Below are 21,773 nucleotides of genomic sequence, written 5' to 3' on the forward strand. Positions count from 1 at the left end.
TATACCGCTCATATGCTCTAATATACAGCAACCTCTCATTAGTTGTATTGGAGTGGTGTTCAAACACTGAACTTTATTTCATATAGGTGTCACAAATGGGGACGATCAACTGGCTGATCACTGAAATCATGCGATGCGGAATCGCTGGTTTTGTACACTTAAAAAACATTTTAGTATCATAATTTAAAATGTGATTGGGCACCAGTTATTAACCCAAATATCTGGCGTCTTTTATTGAGATAAAGCCCAGGGTGTGCACAGGCCAGCCAATGACAGTGGCCCTGGATAGGCCAGCCAATGACAGTGGCCCTGGATAGGCCAGCCAATGACAGTGGCCCTGGATAGGCCAGTCCTGTGGGCACGTCAGGCCTGTTAATGCTGCCATGGAAACAGCCCCCTGGGGGGCAGGGAGCCTCCTGCTGCTTAATGACCCCCCCAGGGAAGGGGTGGGGATCCACACACACCTGTGTTCTCTGCCAACGCCACAGCAGCCCCTACAATCCCCGACCACACGGATATACTGGACCTGTCCCGACACAGTGCCTGAATTAAATACACACGTCATGACATAACACACCTGTCCCGACACAGTGCCTGAATTAAATACACACGTCATGACATAACACGCCTGTCCTGACACAGTACTGAAGTAAATACACACATCATGACATAACACACCTGTCTCGACACAGTAGCTGAATCAAATACACGTCACAACATAATACAACTGTCCTGACACAAATACACTTTCTGATATAATAACCACAGTAAATGCACACAATTGCGGTCCAGGCTGGTCTGACACGGCACCTGCAGAAACATACTGGCCTGAGGCAGCACCTGCCATTTATATAGCGCCTTTATCCAAAGTGCTGTGAAATTGATGCTTCTCATTCACCCATTCACACACTCACACACCAACGGTGATTGGCTGCCATGCAAGGCACAACCAGCTCAGATGTTGGGAGGTGGCGTCTCAGAGACGATGTTTGCAGGGTAGATGTTGGGAGGTGGGGTCTCAGAGACGATGTTTGCAGGGTAGATGTTGGGAGGTGGGGTCTCAGCTCTGTAGCCCTCCCACTAGCAGCTCTTTCAGGTGGGATTCGAATGGGGGTTAGGGTGTGTGTTAGGGTCACTGAGGCGTGTGGTGTGTGTGCGCACTCACGTGTGTACATGTGCAGGTGTGTGTTTTGCCATAGCACATGATGAATTGTGGAAAATAGACAGTCTGTGCCACAATTCTGAACAAAAAAAAAAATGCAGAAAATGAAAGCCTGCCCATTGGCTGGAGATGTGTTTGATGTACATGCCCATTGGCCAGAGTTGCCATTTGTTCTCTTAGATGGACCTCTCACATCAGCAGAGCATATGGGATACAGTACTTTTACAAACCCGCTTTAAAAAAAATAAAAAAAACTCACACCAAAACTGGAATATTAAACCACTCTCACTGCCCTAGAAAAGTTTCTCTGGTCAAACACTGAAGGTAAAAAAAGGCTGCATTAATCACTAGAGCATACACTCTAAGCTGCAGCAATATCGGTCACACCATAACACAGCTTTTTGGTGCGGAGTCCCCAAAGATGTTGACACACACCACACACACACACACACTTCAGGTTTTGGGAGCGTTTTATTGCAGGTTTTCAAACTTTTACAGTTCAGTTTACTGTATCAAGAGCAAAACAAGGGGACTACAGTAAGGAAAACAAAGTTGTCTGTTGTGAAAGGCTAGACCATATTTTCATCACAGCGAGTGCAACATTTCATTTCATAAGTTTGTAACAGATGATTATATTTCAGCAAAAACCTAAATTTTGTTTACTGCATGACATACTCCTGTAAATGGAACATGCAGAAATGGTTAATGAAATCCAAACATTGTCCATCTCCCAGTACAAAAAAAACAAAACAGATATAATACCAGACTTGAATCAGACTGAGAGTTTATTTTATATTACACTCTTAAAAATATGTATAAAATGTGTCCTGCTCCAGAACAAAGGCACACAATCTCTTGGTTCAGGGTCTCCGTTGTTGTGTCAGGCATTCTCTATATAAAAACACATCCAGAAGTTACTGAGGTTACATTTTTCAGAGCAGCAAGACAACCATGCAAAAACACTGCAGAATGCAGGAAGGAAGCTTCAATAGTAGGTCTCGCGCTCCACCCAGCCTGCAAGAGATAAACATCCAATCAGAACCTTCACCAGAAATAATGTTCACATGACAGTTCACATAGTAGAGCAAAATCTAAACCATGTTTGGAGCGATGCTTGAGCCGTACCTCCTGGGCTGCGGCGGATGATGAGTTTTCGGATCTCATCGTAGATGAAGATGAGGAGGGAGTAGGGGAAGGCACAGAACCACCAACTGGGTCTGAAGGAAAAATTTTAAATATTAAAAATTATAATCTTAAACAAGATCAAAAATGATGCATTACAAAAAAAAAAAAGAAAGCTGCATTAACTATAGAAACACTGACAGCCACTCCAGATCCATTCAAATTTACAGGGCGTCACATTCAAAAATACTTGGAACCACCATTTACTGAACAATATCTTGCATTAGTGTGGATGATCACAGGGTTTGCTTATAGATAGTTCCAGGTGTGGATGAGCCTTATGGCTGAGCAGACGGGGGAGCGGTCTCCTTTGGTTCAACGCCAGACTGGAGGACTCACTTGAGAGGGTACATCCTCAGAGCGATGTCCATTCCTGGGCAGTACGACAGGAAGGCTGCCAGGGCGGTTTCTTCAAACAGCCCAAAGATGAGGATTTTATTCCTGAGGATGACAGAAATACAGAAATAAGACCCGTTTGGTTGAGCTGTCCCATGAGCTAGCCTGTCCATGGGAATTTGGCCTAGTGTGCTTACTTCATGCCCTGCTGAAAGACAGAATTCCTCCTGGTCTTGCAGATGACCAAGTCAGCCCACTGCACGATCACGATGCTGGCGAAGAAAGCAGTGTGGCAGGTGTATTCCACAATCTTTCTCTGCTCGTATGTCTGAGATACAAGAAAGAGAGAGTGGTTTAGTTTTTCATTCAACTTAGATTCTGCTCACTGTTGTCTTTCTGAGGTCCCTGGTGCTGTGTACTGACCCACTGCTGGCCGTAGCTGTCCTCCAGGTCGTTGACTTGCTTATCATCCCATTTCACACGGATTCCCAGCAGCGTGGAGGGTAGGAAGCCATTTTCAGCGAGGATGACAAAGTAGGTGAAGAACCCGGCAGTAGCCTGCATCATTCCTGGGGAGATGGAGAGCATGAGGAGCTCAGAGACCTCCACAAAACCAACATACATCCACCCTCTCACTCAACACCTGACTAAACTAAGAAGCCTGGACTCTTACCGATCTGACCATAGGCAATGCTGATCAGCCTCTCGTTCACCAGCTTATCCGTTTTGGGATTTCTGGGCTGTCTCTTCATGATGTCACTCTCAGCTGCTTCATAAGCCAGTGAAATAGCCGGGACCTTGCAGATCATAAGAGGAGTCCAGTGTTAGCAGTCAAACTCACACCACATCTTGAGTGAATTAATCTCCAGCAGAACGGTTGGTGCTCCTACCATGTCAGTGCCCAAGTCGATACAGAGGATGGTGACTGTGCCAAGGGGCAGGGGGATGTTGGCGATGATGAAGAGGAGGAAGGGGGTAATTTCAGGAATGTTGCTGGTCAGGGTGTAGGCGATGGATTTCTTCAGGTTGTCGAAGATCAGACGGCCTGGAGGGAACATTCGCAGAGGCCCAACATTATGGTGTGCTCTGGAGAAACCGGCTGTTAAAATGGCGCCAGAGTGAGCAAGGTGCGTTTACCTTCTTCCACTCCCGTCACGATTGAGGCAAAGTTGTCGTCCAGGAGGATCATGTCGGCGGCTTGCTTGGAGACGTCGGATCCAGCGATGCCCATAGCAACACCGATGTCAGCCTTCTTCAGAGCGGGGGAGTCGTTTACACCATCGCCAGTCACAGCCACGATGGCACCCTGAGTTTAAACACACAATCAGTCAGACCTCCGCTCAGGAGACAGCGATGAGACTACTGCAAGATCATCCACTTAAATCAGCATATGCAAATCAGATCACAGATCACTAACTTTAATTTTTCCCTATATGGTGTATGGTATAAAATGGAGTACAGCATCATCCCAAATGCAATCATACATTGTGGGATGAACACGTCTCAACACATTTCGTATTAGTTCAAAGACATCCCTGCTTGCACATACAGTATACAGAAGAATAGGCATGGGTACTTCCCTTAACACAGTGATGAGACTGTGTTACTTGCCAATTGATTAGTCAGATCATTGTCAGGCTTGATAATCAAAGAAAATGAATGAAAACAGGTTGAAACCCTCCGCTGGTATTGAGCATGGGTAAAATTTGAGGAATGTGGAGAGTGGAGTGTGGTGTGGAAGTTGCACGATACAGCGTTTGGATATAGCATGTGAACGACGTGTGTGTGTACCTGTCTCTGGCAGCCCTCCACAATGATGAGCTTCTGCTGAGGTGAGGTTCTGGCGAACACAATCTCAGTGTGGTACTTCAGAACGTCATCCAGCTGTTCCGAGGACAGATCCTTCAGGTCTCCACCGTGGACCACGCAAGCCTTGGCGTCTCTGTAACAGGTTCAATATGAAGCCTTGCTCAGGTCCAGAACAGCAGCACTGGTTATGACAAGTCTGCTGTCAGTCCAAAATTAGCATCAGATTCAAAATTGATATTCTAAGGCCTTTCAGGTTTAATGCACCATTTTGTTTGTAGTTATCAAGCTACCAAGACTTAAGAAATCTGGTTACATGCTGATAGAAAAAGACTCGTTAAAAGGGTGGATTTGAACTTTGGTTTGTCAAACTTACTAAATACCCATGCAAGAGAGATGCCTTTCCAGGCTGCTCAGTACCATCACTTCTCCAGGAGCGGTAGGCATTACCTGGGGTTGACTTCAGTAACTGGGATGTTCATACCTGGGGTTGACTTCAGTAACTGGGATGTTCAGACGAGCAGCAATGTCTTCTACGGTCTCGTTGCCCTCAGAGATGATACCCACACCCTTGGCGATGGCCTTGGCAGTGATTGGATGATCACCAGTTACCATGATAACCTGAAATAAGGGAAGAGAAGGTTGAGTTTATGGTGTTGAGCACTGCTTTAGTTTGCCTGTTGGCCGTGTTAGGGAGAAGGCGATGGACACACCTTAATTCCAGCGCTTCTGCACTTGCCCACAGCGTCGGGCACAGCTGCACGGGGCGGGTCGATCATGGACATGAGCCCAATGAAGCACAGGTTCTCCGTGGGGAAGTTGACCTCGTCCGTGTCAAACTGGAAGTCGTCAGCAAACTGGTCATCCGGGAGGAAGAAATGACAAAATCCTGCCGGAGAGAGGAAAACTGTGACTCACTGAATATTCAGCAGCCAATCTGCCACTCCACTCCTCTGTATGAAGAGGCACTCCCCAGTCAATGAGACTCGCTGTTCAACAAGGTATGAAAACAAAACAGTGACATAAAATGAGTCACCCAGAGAAACAAGTCACATCCATCCAAATCACATCCATGTTATTAACCAGCCTGCTGTGCTGAGCTGTGAGCTTATTTTAGCCCTAGGGTCGCCCCATTGCATTGTGGGGGTGCATGGCTCACCCAGCACTCTCTCTCCCAGGCCACCAAGCTCCATGTAGGCGTTCTGGAAGGCATCCCTCATCTCATCATCCAGGGGCTGCTCTTTGCCGTGCATCAGGATCGTGGAACAGCGGTCCAGAATCCTCTCTGGAGCACCTTTCATCACCAGGAGGTGCTTAGTCTCTGCGGTGTTAGAGTTCTTGTGGATGGACAGCTGTGAGGACGGTAGATCAAGAGATGCAATGAAATCATGTTTGAACCTTTGCACATACAAGAGTGGGAAAAAGGCCATCTATGGTCCATGTACCTGGTACTTGTTGGTGGAGTTAAATGGGATTTCTGCAATCTTGGTGTACTGTTCTCTCATGGCCCTCACAGAGCCACAGCACAGCTCAATACACTTCAGCAGGGCGGACTCAGAGGCGTCTCCTGCAACATCTCTCTGTGAAGGAGAAAAGGGGAGGATCCACTGGGGAATGAACAATGAGGAATGGGCACTCGGGAATACTCAAACCCCGTACATCACCAGCTGCACTCAGGGGGGTTTCCATAGCAACAGCTCCTATGTGATGCCCCTATGCCCCTCCTGGGGGAATGTCAGGAGATCAATGGCTGCTCCTAGAGTCCTGTTCAGCAGAAATCCACTTGCATCTCCTCCTGATTATTCAGTTGTTTCCACCTTGTCTCTATAATGTGTTCATTTTGCCTAGTGAGCTAGAAATGTTAAGTTTGCAATTTATGTACCTCTGGTCAAAAGGCATGTTGACCAGATGTTGTGAAATTGAATCGAACAGGATTATGATAATGCCCCAATACATGCAGCAAGCAAAGGGTATGAAGTGAATCAGGAAGAGTTTAGATCCTAAGGACTGGAACAGCACATGGACATGGTGCTTCAGGAGAAGGCCTTTACATGACTTAAAAGGACACAAGTGAAGTGCAACACATCACAGAATTTCCTCCAACTTCAGTTTAGCCAGAGAACCAGGCCTCCTTTACCCAAGAGGTCTTGAGCAAACAGTGAGACAGAGAGCCCCATTGGACAGGACAGAGCGTTACAGAGAGACAGAGAGCCCCATTGGACAGAGCGTTACAGAGAGACAGAGAGCCCCATTGGACAGAGCGTTACAGAGAGACAGAGAGCCCCATTGGACAGAGCGTTTCAGAGAGACGGAGAGCCCCGAGCATAACCAGATGCCGCAGAAACAGCCAAGTCTTAATGACGCACCCAAGTCTTAATGAACAAACAGCCTGAACCTACAGATGCTACGAAGTGCTAAACATCCGCCTCCATGCAGTCACAGGCTATAATTACACAACAAAATCCCCAATAATCTGTGGCAGCTTGTGACTCTGAAATCTGTTACACCCTAATTCTTACCTCCCAATGGCAATGCAAAATAGAAATCGGAAGCTTATCTAGACTATATTAGGGTAAGTGACTGGTTTTTACCTCATGTGCTTACCATTTATGGGTTGAGGCATGGCGTTTGCAATTTTTTTGCAACACAAAAAACAAAAAACAAAAACACTCACACCACAAATAAAATTGACTTGACGTCATGGTATGAATAGGTGCAAGGATATTTAGCAGGACAGACCTTGAGGATGGGCACTTGGTTTTGTTCAGCCAGGAAGACGGCTCGGTTGCACAGGCCGGCGATACGGGCCAGAGCCGCCCAGGTGGCAGAGCTCCTGTCGAACGAGGTTCCGCTCTGGTTCTCGGTGGTGTCGGCCTCGTGGATCTGGTTGTCGAACCACATGTGGGCCACGGTCATGCGGTTCTGGGTCAGGGTGCCGGTCTTATCGGAGCAGATGGTGGAGGTGGAGCCCAGGGTCTCCACAGCCTCCAGGTTCTTCACCAGGCAGTTCTTCTTGGCCATGCGCTTGGCAGTCAGTGTCAGACACACCTGAGGAAGGGGTAAAGGATGGTCACATAACCTCTAGTTGGGATGATCAGGTCACCTGATCTCAGTCAGAGGGGCCGATGATGATTTGCTCAATCCAAATGCAGCTTCTGGCTAGAACCGATTTCGACAGGCAGGACGGTCACAGACAGCTGCAGTGCAGTCTGAACCCTTGAAATTTAGGAACTGAAAAGAATTTCAGAATCTCGATGACACTGAATCTTTTCAACAGCCTGCCTGTGCTCCGAGGTCCAAGATTAGCCTGAATGAGTCTTCTCTTTAAAATATGCATTTTAGAGAAATTTCAGTACATTTTTATACTCACAGTAACAGTGGCCAGCAGTCCCTCAGGCACATTGGCGACAATGATTCCGATGAGGAAGATGACGGCTTCCAGCCAGGAATACCCCAATATGATTGAGAGGATGAAGAACGACACGCCCAGGAAGACAGCCACGCCCGTGATGATGTGGATGAAGTGCTCGATCTCGATGGAGATGGGTGTGCGTCCCACTTCCAAACCAGAGGCGAGTGTAGCAATTCGTCCCATCACTGTGTGATCACCAGTATTGATCACAATACCACGGGCAGTGCCTGATGAAAGATCCCACCAGTGCAGGATCAGAATCATGAACAGAGACAATCGTCTAGGAAACAACACACCAACTGTACAGAAATTGTGCAGAATTTCAACACAACTTTGGACAGCTGGGTTTAACCAGAATATACAACCCTGTGCAATCCTGACAGACAACTTGGTAACACTCAAGGGCCAGGTTCCCCAGGACCAGGGATGGCTTTTCTATGCCTTTCCCTGAGCCTTACCTTCAACACAGTTTGTGGAGAAGAAGGCAATGTTCCTGGTCTCCAGGGGGTTATCGTTGGAGAAATCAGGGGAGCGAGTCTGGGGTTCTGATTCTCCAGTCAGGGAGGAGTTGTCCACCTGTGGGACATACAGAAAGCACCGTGAGCCCTACACTGAGCATGGGGCTCTGCTGAAGGGCTGGGGATCCTTCGAGAGGAGTATGGAGGTCTCACCTTGCATCCGTGTGCAGAGATGACCCGCAGATCAGCTGGGATCCTGTCCCCTCCCTTCACTTCCACTAGATCTCCTACTACCACCTCCTCAGCATTGATGCTGTTCTTCTCACCGTCACGGATAACCAGCGCTTGCTAGCAGAGGCAGCATGAAAAACAGGCAGGTTACTTCCAAGTTCATAACCCACCTTCACTTCAGGCAAGTTCCCATAGTTCCCAGAGCTTCCCCTTTCAAGCCTAAAGTTTTTTTACTTTGATCAGTAATCTGATTGCGCCAGTGACTGTTGTAAAGTACTAAATGAGGCAGACTGCTGACTTTATTTTAGGCATTTAACATGTGAATGAATCAGAACAGACATGTTAACTTGCACTCCCTAAAGAGAAGGGCCTCTATTGATGATTTAGCTGGTGTTTGCTACTTGTTGGAAACAGCCAAGCACTGCAAACACTCTTTACAAGTATTTTAGTCTTATATTTAGGTACAAAATTTCTATTTCTATTACATAGCTAAATAAGACAAAATGGCAATTGGGTGAGACAGTTGACTAATTTCAGGATTTGTCAATTGGGGTAAGAAAATCTCCCTTGTCAAGCAAAACGCAACATAAAATAAGCCAATAAGTAGAAAATGAGATTAAGCCTCAATACTACACTAGAAGACTAGAAGATGGTCATCTGTTCATACTCATCTGAACTCATAAAGCCCAGGTGTCATACTGTACAAAATAAAACCTGAAATACATTTTCTTCAAACCTGCGGGTTGAAATGAATACAGGATGGTCCAGGAACAGGTTTGGACAGCCCTGCTATACATAAACAAAACCTGAAATCCCTTTCCTTACCTGAGGGACAAGGTTCTTGAAGGAGTCCATGATCCTGGAGCTCTTGGCTTCTTGGTAGTAGGAGAAGCAGCCGGTGATGATCACAACAGCAGAAAGCACAATGCCCAGGTACAGCTGTGGGACATTACAGAGTGGAAATTAACAAAGGTAATTAGGAAGATAATTAGGAAGCGCACTTTAGTAGTAGGAAAAGATGAGTGTTGCTGGGCGGAATGGTTGCTGTTTTCAATGTCATGTCATGTCATGTCATGTCATGTCATCCTGGGCAGTGGAAAGGCCCGACTCCTGCAGTGGTGCATTACAGAGAGGGTCCTCACATTGTCGTTGGCCGGCTCGTCCTCCATGGCAGCCTGGATGCCATAGGCCAGGAAGCAGAGGATGGCTCCTGTCCACAGCAGCATGGAGAAGCCACCAAACATCTGCTTACAGAACTTCACCCATTCGGGGGTGGTGGGGGGAGGGGTCAGGGCGTTGGGGCCATCCCGCGCCAGGATCTCTGCAGCACGGGCACCCGTTAGGCCCTGTGGGGGAAAAGAGGGAGATCGTTTTTTTTTCTTTTTTGGACAACATGGACAGCTTTTGTTGAAGACTCCTGTTAATTCCCTAAAAATATCCTGCACTAGGTCAATATGTGCAAGCACAATCATTCAGAAATGCCAATTCATATAATGGGATGAAATAAAACCTTAAGTACAGACAAAGCAAGAAAATACAAAGTTGAAAACTTTTGGAGAAAAAAAAAAAAAAAGTTCAGAGAACAGGAGAGAATCTAGGTTCTTGCTGTTGCTAAGCAACAAGCGGTTGCAGTAAAAACAGGGCTGCTCTTCGTATGAAAGAGTTCAGATCCTCGAGTTTCTGTAGTGAATTATTCAGAGGTAGTGAACTGTGGCGCCAAACTTCACTCAAATTCTTGTGTTATACCAAAGTAGCACACGTGCATGTACATAATATGTGCGGTCAGGTAGATGACCAATTTTAGTTAAAATCCTTTCTTATTAATACATAACTACTTCCTCAGTGGCAGCCAGGACAGCATAAAAGTATCATCATAGACTCTGTTCAGATCTGTGAACTACAGGATGAAACCAGAGCTGGGTGAAATGCGAAATGGTTTTGGATTATACTATTCCAAAACACTTGATTGATCTTGGCTGGTGCACTTGAGCCATCCAAGAGGACCAGAAGGCGGGGTTTGCACTTTTAGAGTGCATTTCATAGGTTCCAGCACACCAGACTCAGCTCAGTAAAGCATAGAAAAGGATTTGATTCCAAAACAATGAAGCATTTGACCAAATCACAACTCCATTTAGACCCGTCAAGGATCACCAGGACTGGTTCAGATTTGACCAGTTTAGATTTACACTGCACCTACCGCATTTCTCCAGTATCAAACCATCCATCCATCCGTCCATTATCTGAACCCGCTTATCCTGAACAGGGTCGCAGGGGGGGCTGGAGCCCATCCCAGCATACATTGAGCCAGTCCATCACAGGGCACACACACCATTCACTCACACACTCATACCTACGGGCAATTTAGACTCTCCAATCAGCCTAACCTGCATGTCTTTGGACTGTGGGAGGAAACCGGAGTACCCGAAGGAAACCCACGCAGACACGGTGAGAACATGCAAACTCCGCACAGAGAGGCCCCGGCTGACGGGGATTCCCAGGACCTCCTTGCTGTGAGGCGGCAGTGCTACCCACTAAACCATCCGTGCCGCCCAGTATCGAACCACTGGATGAAACTGGAGCACCATTATGATCTGCAGAATGAAAGACTGACACCACTCATAATGTCCCCAGAGAACCAAATCCCCCGTTTGCAGGTCCAGACTCACCCTGGTCAGGTCGGTGCCATACTTGCGGTTGAGCTCCTCCAGAGTGAGCTTATGGTCATCCTGCAGAGGGAATGAACAATACCCTTTAAATGCACGACACAGAACCTAATGTATTACTGTTCATGTCAACACTATAACATTGTCAAGTCAGATGCCACACTGCAAAAACAAAAAACAAACCAGCTTAATATGCATTTTATATTGACTTGGAATCTTATTTATGGCTTCTTTTACTAAACAAGACAGAAATAGGTGAGACAGACATGTCAACTTAATGTGGCAAGAACATTCCACTTGTGCACTTCCTTCAAGCAAACTAATATGTTCTGCTCGGGGGAAAAAAAATATTTGAAGTCTCATTACAAGACTAAAACACTTGTTAAGGCAAACTTTTGTTGCAGTACATGTAGAAAATTAAAATCACATTTTCAGTAATGCAATGTTTGCTTTTTTGAAGCCTGGTTTTTCCTGCAGGACACCAACTGGAGGTTAATTAGCCCATGAGTGTAAAAGTGAGTCTCACCAGATCCACTTCTTTCTTCAGCTCCTCCATGTCCCTTTCCTTCTTTTTGGACTTGGCCTTCTTCCCGCCCTGGTCTGACGTGGCTGCCGGCTCATACTGATCCCTTCCTTCCTACAGAGCCGGGAGAATCACACCATCACACACCATGTCACACCATGTGTCACCATCTCACACAATCCTTAAACGCTTCCAAGTGTTTGTCCAGGGCAAATTATCGTCATATATGGCAGACCTTAATTTATCCGAGGTGGATTTGAGGGACGTGTTGTTATTTCAGATTATAAACTAAATGGCTAAGGTACATGACCGGAAACATGACCGGCAAGTTTGGTGATAAGATCTGCACAGCTGCTGGGCCCTTGAGCAAGGCCCTCATCCCTACAATGCTCCTGGGCAGAATGGCCCCTGCTTGGTGTAAACTGGAAGTCACTTTGGATAAAATACATTAATTATCATCATCACTGAGGAGAAAACTAACCAGGAGAACCCAAATCACTTGACTTGACTTTATTCCACAGTATTCACTAGAAAGTGCTGAAAGTGCCAGTCACCAAAGTTCAGCTGTGAAAGAAAAGATAAAGCTTGAGCTTGGTCAGGGTGAGTGCAGATTGGCAGGAGAGACACATAAATCACACGGAGAGATACACGGAGAGACACACGGAGAGACACACAGGAACTCCAGCCCTGCCCTCTCACCATAAGGGAGCTCTGACTGCTCAATAGACTCATTTCCTTCAAACAGCCAATACATTCCAGTAATTAGTCTTCATTGTTTTATTTTTTCCGAGGCCTAAATAAGGCAGCATATTGTGTGTCTACCAGAAAAAAACGCTACAATATTGATCAGCTGAACTTTATTGCAGCTATAAACCCCAGACAAACGATGCAAAAGATGCAAGAAGACCTTGAGTCTCAGCAGGTCATCTTACGGAGTCACCACCAGATTTATGGACGAAATTAAAGCTGTGCTGTTGCCTTTGGTTCAAAGTGATCAAAGGCCTGAACACAGCTCACCTGCCGAAATCATCCCAAAGCCAGTCACCAACCCCATCCAACAATTAATAATGGGTTATTACGGATATGACAGATGGCACATAAAAACTAAATGAAACAGTGCTGCAACTGTTCGCTGCTCTTTATAGTAATTTGTTTACATTTAGAAATTATTTTTGAAAGCATCTTTCAGATCCGCTTGTGCCTCAGACAGTACAGTATTACAAGGGGAATCTGAGATCATCTCTGAACGCAACCAATAGGATATGATCATACGGCGTGTACTCTCCTACAGTCAGCCAAGCGGTATCGAGGCGTTAGGACCCCAGAGAGTCCCCACAATGGCAGTGCGTTTTCTTCTCCAGGGAGCGCATTAGCTCCGGAGGTAAGAGCAGTCGTCTGGCAGTCGGTGTTGCCGGCTCAATCCCCCACCCTGGGTGTGTCGAAGTGTCCCTGAGGAAGATACCTAACCCCCAACCGCTTCCGATGAGCCGACTGGTGCCTTACACGACAGCCTTCTATTGCTGTTGGAGTGCGAGTGTGTGACTTTGTGTGAGGCATTCATTGTGAAGCGCTTTGGATAGTATTTCGCAGACTGCCTGTAAAGAGGTGTTCCTGCATCGTGTAAGATACGAAAAGCAGCCCTGTGCTTCAGACTCGCAGTGACAGTGATAAACAGGCTAAATATATCCCACTGCCACACTGCGGCGTGGGCAGTCTGCACTGAGCTCCTCAGCCAATGAGCCACCAGCTCCATCCGCACCGAGCTCCTCAGCCAATGAGCCACCAGCTCTGTCCACACTGAGCTCCTCAGCCAATGAGGTCCCGGTGCATCCGTCCGGTGGTCAGACTGCAGGGGAAACCACAGGGACCACGCCTTTCTGTCTAGATATCACAGGCATCTCTGCACCAATGGGAGGGAGGGGCAGGCTTCTCTGCACCAATGGGAGGGAGGGGCAGGCTTCTCTGCACCAATGGGAGGGAGGGTCCATGCCCGGCAGACAAAGGCTGTACAAATGTCTCTATTCATATTTAATGAGCTGTCTCAGTTCTGTAGCGGTCAGCCTCGTCTGAAACGGGCTGGAGTAGTGGTTTGCGTGTCCTGCGTTTATACCTGACGATGCAGATCGGCTCACAGCAGACCAGGGAACTGAGGGAGACCACCAATGTTCCAGCCACAGAGGGGGCGGCCAATAATCTAGGATCGAAGGTGCTTGACTGGGACCGGGAAGGTTGGTGATGTAGCCACAATAAGATGAGTGCAGCTGTTGAGCCCTTGAGCAAGGCCCTTAACCCCACATTGCTCGGGGGTTAAGGGCCTTGTGAATGTTTGTTCAGTCCAAATGAATGTTTGGACTGATCTTACTGTGGCTACACCAGGGCTTGCGCCACCAGTGCACAATAGGCTCTAAAGCTGTAAGTAATAAACGGTATAATCTACTATAATCAACTCACTGAACCACTGAGGTCATCACTGTAGGCTACAGCTCCTCCACCACCACCATGAAAAGGTCATGACCTTTCTACAGAGGTCTCCAGGGCTCAGGAGGGTTCTCCCCCAGGCGAGCAGAGAGAATCATCTCCTGCAGCTCTGCTCCAACACGGTTATGGATTTCTGATCACATTTCTGCTACATACATCGCTCTATTACACCTCGCTGGCCAGCAGAGGAAGGGCTCCCCCTCTATAGCCGGGTTCCTCCTGAGATTTCCCCCCACTGAAACTCACATGCTTTGTTTTGGGGGTCCAGTTTGCGGTTTGCCCTCCTGCTCCTGCATTTATGACAGTGCTCACTGTACAGATTAATTCAATTCAGTTTTAAGAGTCAGGATCTCCTTGTGTGCATCATGCATGTCTGCTGAAGCACTGAGCTCAACGGCCACGGTTCAGAGGCACTGACTGCATCCCCAAATCAATGCATTACCGTTACCCCTGGGCTGTCAGTCAGTCTGTCTGCTAGCCAATCAGAGACACTGAAGCTGCCCAGTGAGAAAGGCCAGGCCAATCAGAAACACTGAAGCTGCCCAGTGAGAAAGGCCAGGATCAAAACATCTAGAGGGGAGGACATTTAGGCTGAGACACATTCTGACAGACTGACAAGGTTAATTGATGCTTTCAGCTCTACAGTGGGAAAGGGCTATAATGAGCCAGCCTGGTTCAGCTCTACAGTGGGAAAGGGGGCCGTAAACCTCCTGATGACTTACTGTAAAGTCTTTACATTTTGCATCGTCAAGCTCACCACCTTTTAAAGATCACTATAGGGTTTCATTTAAAAATTGAGCATTTGTGTAGCCACTAGTGAGCCATGGATTTGAAATTATTACTTGAAAAAGAATGATTCTTACACACTCCAAATTATGTGTAATATAAATGCAATACTTCAGTGCTCGTTGCAGATTTGAGAAAAAAAGCTTCATTGAGTTTTTTATTTTTTTATTTATTTTTTTTTTTTTTTTCTTCTCTTCCCTACTCCCAGATCCCGACCCAGCCCTGTTGCTATGGTGACAAAGCCACACCTCTGGCTCGCCGTTCCTGTCAGCCCCGGTTTTGTTTAATCTGTTGACATAAAGCAGTCCTTTAAATACAAGCCCACGCTTGTATTTCACAAGCTAAAAATTCACTTTGTCTTTATTTTGAACACAAAAACAAGCGCACCTTAAAGAGGGACTCCTAAACGGCCGCTCCTCTGCTGCACTGCGAAATGCGGAGAGCTCGCGCACTGCGAAGAGCTCGCGAACTGAGAAGAGCTCGATATGACTAATGCTTCACGCAAGAGCTTCACAGTTAAAAGTCAAGACGTTACGGGAAAGGGACACTGCTGGGGTGGGGTGGGTATCTTTATTTTAAGCTTTTATGGACTGCGTGAAGACGGGGTCCCCAGAGAAACAGGTTTCCTGATACACCGGCGAAAAAAAAAAAAAAAAAAAAAATCTAGCCCATCTGCCGTCTGTAAAAGGACAGTGGAGACTAGCCCGCCCGCATTCTCTGGGCAACGGGAGGAACAGCTGCACTTACACCCGATACAGCACTATTACAGTAATAAATAATAATAATAATAATAATAATAATAATAATAATAATAATAAATAAAAACTATTTTTGTTAGTTTGCTTTATCAACAAGGGGGGGCATTAAAACAATTTAATAGGCCCAGATAGGCTACTATTATTAACTTCACAATTTGTATATTATCGCGGCGATTGAATATAAATCCAACAGCTTGTCACAGTAAAATTTGGGAGTGGCCTACGCATAGGCAGTTATGGGCCTTTGGATTTTACTATCGCTTCCTCGGTACGGATACCAGCTAGGGAAAACTCTTTAAAATATGTAGTGTGAATTAAGCTTGCATTGTAAATATAAACTACACCATTTGCAATGAATAAGCAATTATGTTAAGAAAAACAATGAATAGTCACAGCCATATATCCTCGTGAGGAGCCGCGTAAAAAACATCAGAAGACACGCATTGGGACTGTTTTATTGGCACAGCGCATGCGCAACCTCCCAGCTCCAGACTCCAGACAGTGAAAAGGCGGAACCCAGAACTGAACATTTCAACGATTCGGCGGGCAGTAAATCTCTGGTGTCAGGTTGAAACATGCACGAATACGTCTAGAAACGCACCTCTTAGTTCCTTTACTTATCCTACCGGGCGTTCACCGTGGATGGGTTTGTTCCTGCACTATAGTTTGGAAGCGGACTGCAGTGACAATGCGCTTCTCACCCCGCCCCCGCCCCCCCTCAATTTCAGATCAGAAAATGTAAATCTACAACAAGCCTCTACCTGGTAGGCTACCTGTTTACACACGTAAAGAAAGCCATTTTAGAACAGATTTTAGGGATCCCACACACGTCCATTGCATCCCCTGTAACTAGTTTGGATTGTGCGAATGGAACTTTGTACGCAGCATTCTTGTCTACACATATTCAGAGTTAATCGCGATAGTTCTCTGAAAAGTTCAGTCACAAGATCACTTTCTCTGAGAGCCGGCGACACGCGCCATGCCGTTGTGTGGCCGTTTCGGGAGGAAGTGAACTCGCTCCTTTCAGTAATCTTGTTGCCATGTTCTCTGGCGCAACCATTTCATCACGGCATGTATTGATACAGAACAAAATACTGCGAGTCTATTTGAACAATTGGGATGATTCCATAAAAGTACATTGCACACAAGATAACACTTTCATAACTTAAGAGATCATAATTAAAAGTAAAATCTCTAGATGGGAACTTTTTTGCAGCAATGCGGAAGTGAAGCAGTCACTCATTTAAGACAGCCTTTTTAATATTGTTGTTATTATTTATCGATATCAAACGCAATTTCGGAAACAAGTTTGACATTTTCTCTTTTTATGATCCACCAGTGTGTGGAAAACACTTTAAACTCGGTCTCAAACAGAACACTAAACACAGGTGGTATCACAGCAGGCTAACCCAAAATAATTAATTTTAAACGATGAAACGCCAAATGAAATGATAACTTACTCCGAGTCCCATCTTTGCCGTCTTTGTGTAACAGTCTTCTTGATCCGCAAAGTATTAATTAAACAAATTTAAAAAATAAATATTTCCCTTTAAAATGTGTGTGTTCTGCGCGCCTGCCCGTCCACACGTGTCACTCCTCCGACACGCACAGAACCTCCCTTGCAGTCAATCCGAGGTTCAAATTCTTTTATACTCCGTTCCTTCGCTCGTGACGTCTGCTCCTTTTGCCATGGTAACCATGGGCAGTGGGAGGTTTTTTTTTTTTTTTTTTTTTTTGCTGTCAAACGGCTTATTACTATCGGCTCTTGCAATAATCGACCATCTCTTTATTCTGTGCGAGAATACTTTGATCAGGAGCCTTCAAATATTGCCATTCAATCTGCAAGGTTCTGGCATTGGAGCATACTTAAAATAGCTCATCTCCTAAAGCCCTGAAGTGTGTCTTATCGCAGTCTGGCTTCAGGAATATGACTTGATTTGTTTTTTGTTTTTTTCAGCACACACGTGCACGCCCTGGCATAAAGCCAGTTTCTTGTGTGATCTGAGTCTCTCAAATCTCAAACTCCAAGGGGAAGCATCGCTCCCATCTTGTGCCGATTGTAAGTTTGACCTTCACCAAATCAGTGATACGTCACGTGTGGAGGCTCAGTGGCTTCATCTTTACAAATGACTGATGCTTTATTCCAGCCAGCATACTGTCATGTTTCATGTTTAGTCATTGTCTTAGTTATGTTATTGTCATGTCACGCATTATGTTAGTCTAGTCTCGCCATGTTGTTATGCTTTATTTCTTGTTACATTTAATTTTCATGTCATGTTACGTTTCATGTTTCGTTGGTATGATTTAATTGTTTGTCTTGTCATGTCACGTCTTGTAGTTTATTCATGTCACAGTTACAAACTTGTTATGTCACAATTTATGTTTGTTTCATGTTATGTGGTACAGTTCAGTGTTTAGCATACACTTTTTTGTGTCTTTCTGCAAACCTTGCATTCCTGCTTTCTCTCTCTCCCTTTCTGTCACTCACACCCTAATTGTTTCAATTTCCCTTGTCTTCTTACTAATCTACTAGCTTTAGATCAGGATTGGGTAATACTAATATTCTAACCATGTGTTTATGTTTCCTTACATTTCATGTGCATGTCATTTACTAATTTACTAACGCTAGAGCAGGATAGGTTTATTACTAACGATTACTAATTATCTTGTTAACTGGTCAATCCTCCACACCTGATTTCTATTCACATGCTGCTCTCAAGCTAATTGTCTACACCTGCATATAAAGCTCAGTTTCATGTCATGTCTTTGCGAAATTGTATGGAGTGCTCCCAGATAAGTGTGTATATTAAAATATGATGGCTAAAAATTCCCACCATTTTCTTTAAACTGTGCGGATTGAATGTGTTGCCATGGAAACAGCCGTGTAACAATAACCCTCCCCGAAGCTTCTGCTCGGCTGCAGAGTTTCTGTTCTGCAGCAGCGCCCCTGCTGGAAGCCTCGCGCTGCCGGGGAGAGCTCGCGCTGCGCTTCTCCACGCGAGTTCGGCCGGTTCTCACGCGCGCTCGCTAAAACACGGCAGATAACGATCCCACTGCAGCGAAATCCTCATGAATTATTAAAACTCTATTTCACCAAACACACCTTTTCCAAACACTTTCTTGCACACACAATTATTTATCTCATTATTTTTTTTATTAAGCCTTTGTTTAGCCAGGTAAACGTCCAATTAAGATAAAAAATCCTGGAGACAAAAAAGATTGGTGAAACGACAATAAATTATATTTCAAACAGCAACTTACTGAAGTACCTTGTGTGAGACCACAGAAATACATTTACAGCAACAATTCTGACCTGAACATAAACACCAGAATTAAAGTAATATTGAAATGTCAAATGAGGGGAGAGCAGAATGGGAGGAGAGACATGTTTTTGTGGGTCAGGGTGTAAAAATATCCCCAAGAATATATACCCCTAGAAAATGAGCTTTAAATATGACACTTGGTTTTCTGACTGCAGCATAGGAAGGAAGTCACAGAGGGATCCCCACCTCACCCAACACACACACACACTCACACACACACTCACCCAACACACACACACACACTCACCCAACACACACTCACACACACACTCACCCAACACACACACTCACACACACACTCACCCAACACACACACACACACACTCACCCAACACACATACACACACTCACCCAACACTCACACACACTCACCCAACACTCACACACACACACACACACACACACACACACTCACCCAACACACACACACTCACACACACACTCACCCAACACACACACACACACACACTCACCCAACACACACACTCACACACACTCACCCAACACACTCACACACTCACCCAACACACACACTCACCCAACACACTCACACTCACACTCACACACACACACACACACACTCACACACACACACGCACACGCATGCACACACACACTCACACACACACACGCACACGCACACGCATGCACACACACACAGGCATGCACACGCCCACACCCGCATCTACACACACACACACACACACACACACTCACACACACACATGCATGCGCATGCCCACACACGCATCTACACACAACACACACTCTACACACACAAACACACACACAATCATCTCGCACAGCCAAGGCAAGAATGCTGCAGTACAAATGCAAGAAGCCCTCGCCCCCCCTCGCCCCCCCCCACCAGGGGAGGGAATGCCAAATCTCTTTACTGCCCAAACGACTGCCTTACACTCCAGCAGCCATCCTGCAGCCTCAGCACCGCTAACGTGCTAACGTGCGCGTGCCAGCGCGGTTCATAGTGCCATGAGATGAGTGAGGGAGGAACGCTGCAGGTTAGATCGCTTCAGAAAGAGAAAGACAACCAGAAAACAAGGTTTCTGCTTCGGATGCTTTAGGTTTGGTAAGCACAGCGGAACCACATGATTATTTTAAATAGTCATACACAGCAGAACCATGCATTCTGCTCCATAAACTCACAACAGTAACACAGCTCAGTGGATTGCCTGACTCATCTGCTTAGTTTCTGTGGTCAGCAGTTTTTATAGAATGTGAAGCATTTGAAACAATTATAGGAAATCAATTATATAAATTCATGTCATGTAATATGCATCTTTAATTTTGCAGTGAGCAGATTTCTCATGAGACCTTGCAGTGAGGAAAATGACCTGGGTTCAAACAGTATGTGTTTTGGAATAATTCAAATACTTTTCTGTATTTTGCTCAGCTTTCCTGGAGTATTGTAACAAATTAAATGATCCAACCCCACCCATCTGCTCCTTCTAGCAGGCTCAACTGCACCAGGCAAGATCAATAGAGCACAGATAATTATTGGAATCCAAAACAAATACTATTTCAACACAGGTCTTACCACAACACCTGCTTTGGGGCATTGTCTCCTGCTTAGTCTAATCAAATATAAGTTGCTTTGGATAAAAGGGGGCAACATGTAGGGGGCGACATGGCTCAGGCAGTAAGAGCAGTCGTCTGGCAGTCGGAGGGTTGCCAGTTTGATCCCCCGCCCGGGCTGTGTCAAAGTGTCCCTGAGCAAGACACCTAACCCCCAAATGCTCCTGACGAGCTGGTCGGCGCCTTGCATGGCAGCCAATCGCCGTCGGTGTGTGAATGTGTGTATGAATGGGTGAATGAGAAGCATCAATTGTACAGCGCTTTGGATAAAGGCGCTATATAAATGCCAACCATTTACCATTCACCATAAAAGATTCAGCCAAATAACAAGTGATTATAATTGTAATGAGCTGGGACAGGCAGTTATATTTTGTGTATTTTATTCTTCATGGATATGTTGTGGTAGTTTCCCTCGCTGCTGGGCGGTGCCGTGAGTTACTCAGTTCAGATGCTAAATGAATATTGTGTGCTGGCTCAGCAGACACACAGCAACAACAGAACAAGGAAGCACCAACCTGTCAGAACATTTATGCAGATGCAGGGACTCTGATGATAAGCCACACTGTCAGTCAACTCATATTTCTGTATTCCAGATTTCAACCTCAGTGGTGTGAAGATATAGCTGGACAATTGCAAATGCACTGCCGTGTCACTGGTTCTAACCACTGGTTCACCAATTCTCTCAATGCACAAACATTTACCAAATGTAAATGTTGTTACAAGGAATCTTTAATCAATGCCTGAATAGACTGTTTAACACCTGACCATAATCTCATTTAATCAGTGATTAGAACCTGAAATAAAATTTTTATTTAAACTGTGTCATTAACATTCATCACTCTTATTTTAGAATTCCTAATTATACAATTTTCCCTGCAAACACCCCGCTATCCCATCTAACACAAAATGTTTTCACAATGTTACTGAAATGTTTTGTCAATGTTATACATGGCAGCAGCAATGTGAGAAGGTTTTGTGTTAGCTGTGTACTGATAGCATAGTTAACGCACCGTGAAAAGTGTAAATCACCTCTTGTAGAGTAAATATCATCACTACTGAACT

The 21,773-nt window shown here is 45.6% G+C and overlaps 1 protein-coding gene across 1 annotated transcript; it reads right to left on the reverse strand.

The window, feature by feature from the left end:
- Positions 1 to 1,614: 1,614 nt before the first annotated feature.
- On the reverse strand, positions 1,615 to 17,407 carry LOC133123311 (sodium/potassium-transporting ATPase subunit alpha-1-like). The gene is made up of 22 exons (XM_061233668.1): positions 17,256 to 17,407; positions 11,777 to 11,887; positions 11,254 to 11,313; positions 9,730 to 9,933; positions 9,413 to 9,526; positions 8,570 to 8,704; positions 8,357 to 8,474; positions 7,857 to 8,125; positions 7,226 to 7,534; positions 5,932 to 6,066; positions 5,646 to 5,838; positions 5,200 to 5,375; positions 4,971 to 5,107; positions 4,472 to 4,622; positions 3,818 to 3,986; positions 3,571 to 3,725; positions 3,354 to 3,477; positions 3,104 to 3,249; positions 2,878 to 3,008; positions 2,684 to 2,785; positions 2,288 to 2,379; positions 1,615 to 2,176 (listed from the first exon to the last, which is right to left on the reverse strand). Exons 1-22 carry the CDS (start codon positions 17,265 to 17,267, stop codon positions 2,148 to 2,150), a joined length of 3,072 nt encoding a protein of 1,023 aa, XP_061089652.1. The 5' UTR covers positions 17,268 to 17,407; the 3' UTR covers positions 1,615 to 2,147.
- Positions 17,408 to 21,773: the final 4,366 nt, after the last annotated feature.

The sequence above is a fragment of the Conger conger genome, chromosome 3 (assembly GCF_963514075.1).
Source record: "Conger conger chromosome 3, fConCon1.1, whole genome shotgun sequence".
In the NCBI taxonomy this organism is placed as follows: Eukaryota; Metazoa; Chordata; class Actinopteri; order Anguilliformes; family Congridae; genus Conger; species Conger conger.

What these genes read in the sequence shown, in the direction of transcription:
- LOC133123311 (XM_061233668.1), bottom strand. An exon ending in TCAAGAACCTTGTCCCTCAG is followed by an intron (nt 8,705 to 9,412) that starts GTAAGGAAAGGG and finishes TGCCTCTGCTAG; the next exon opens with CAAGCGCTGGTTATCCGTGA. An exon ending in GCAGAAGCGCTGGAATTAAG is followed by an intron (nt 5,108 to 5,199) that starts GTGTGTCCATCG and finishes CCCTTATTTCAG; the next exon opens with GTTATCATGGTAACTGGTGA.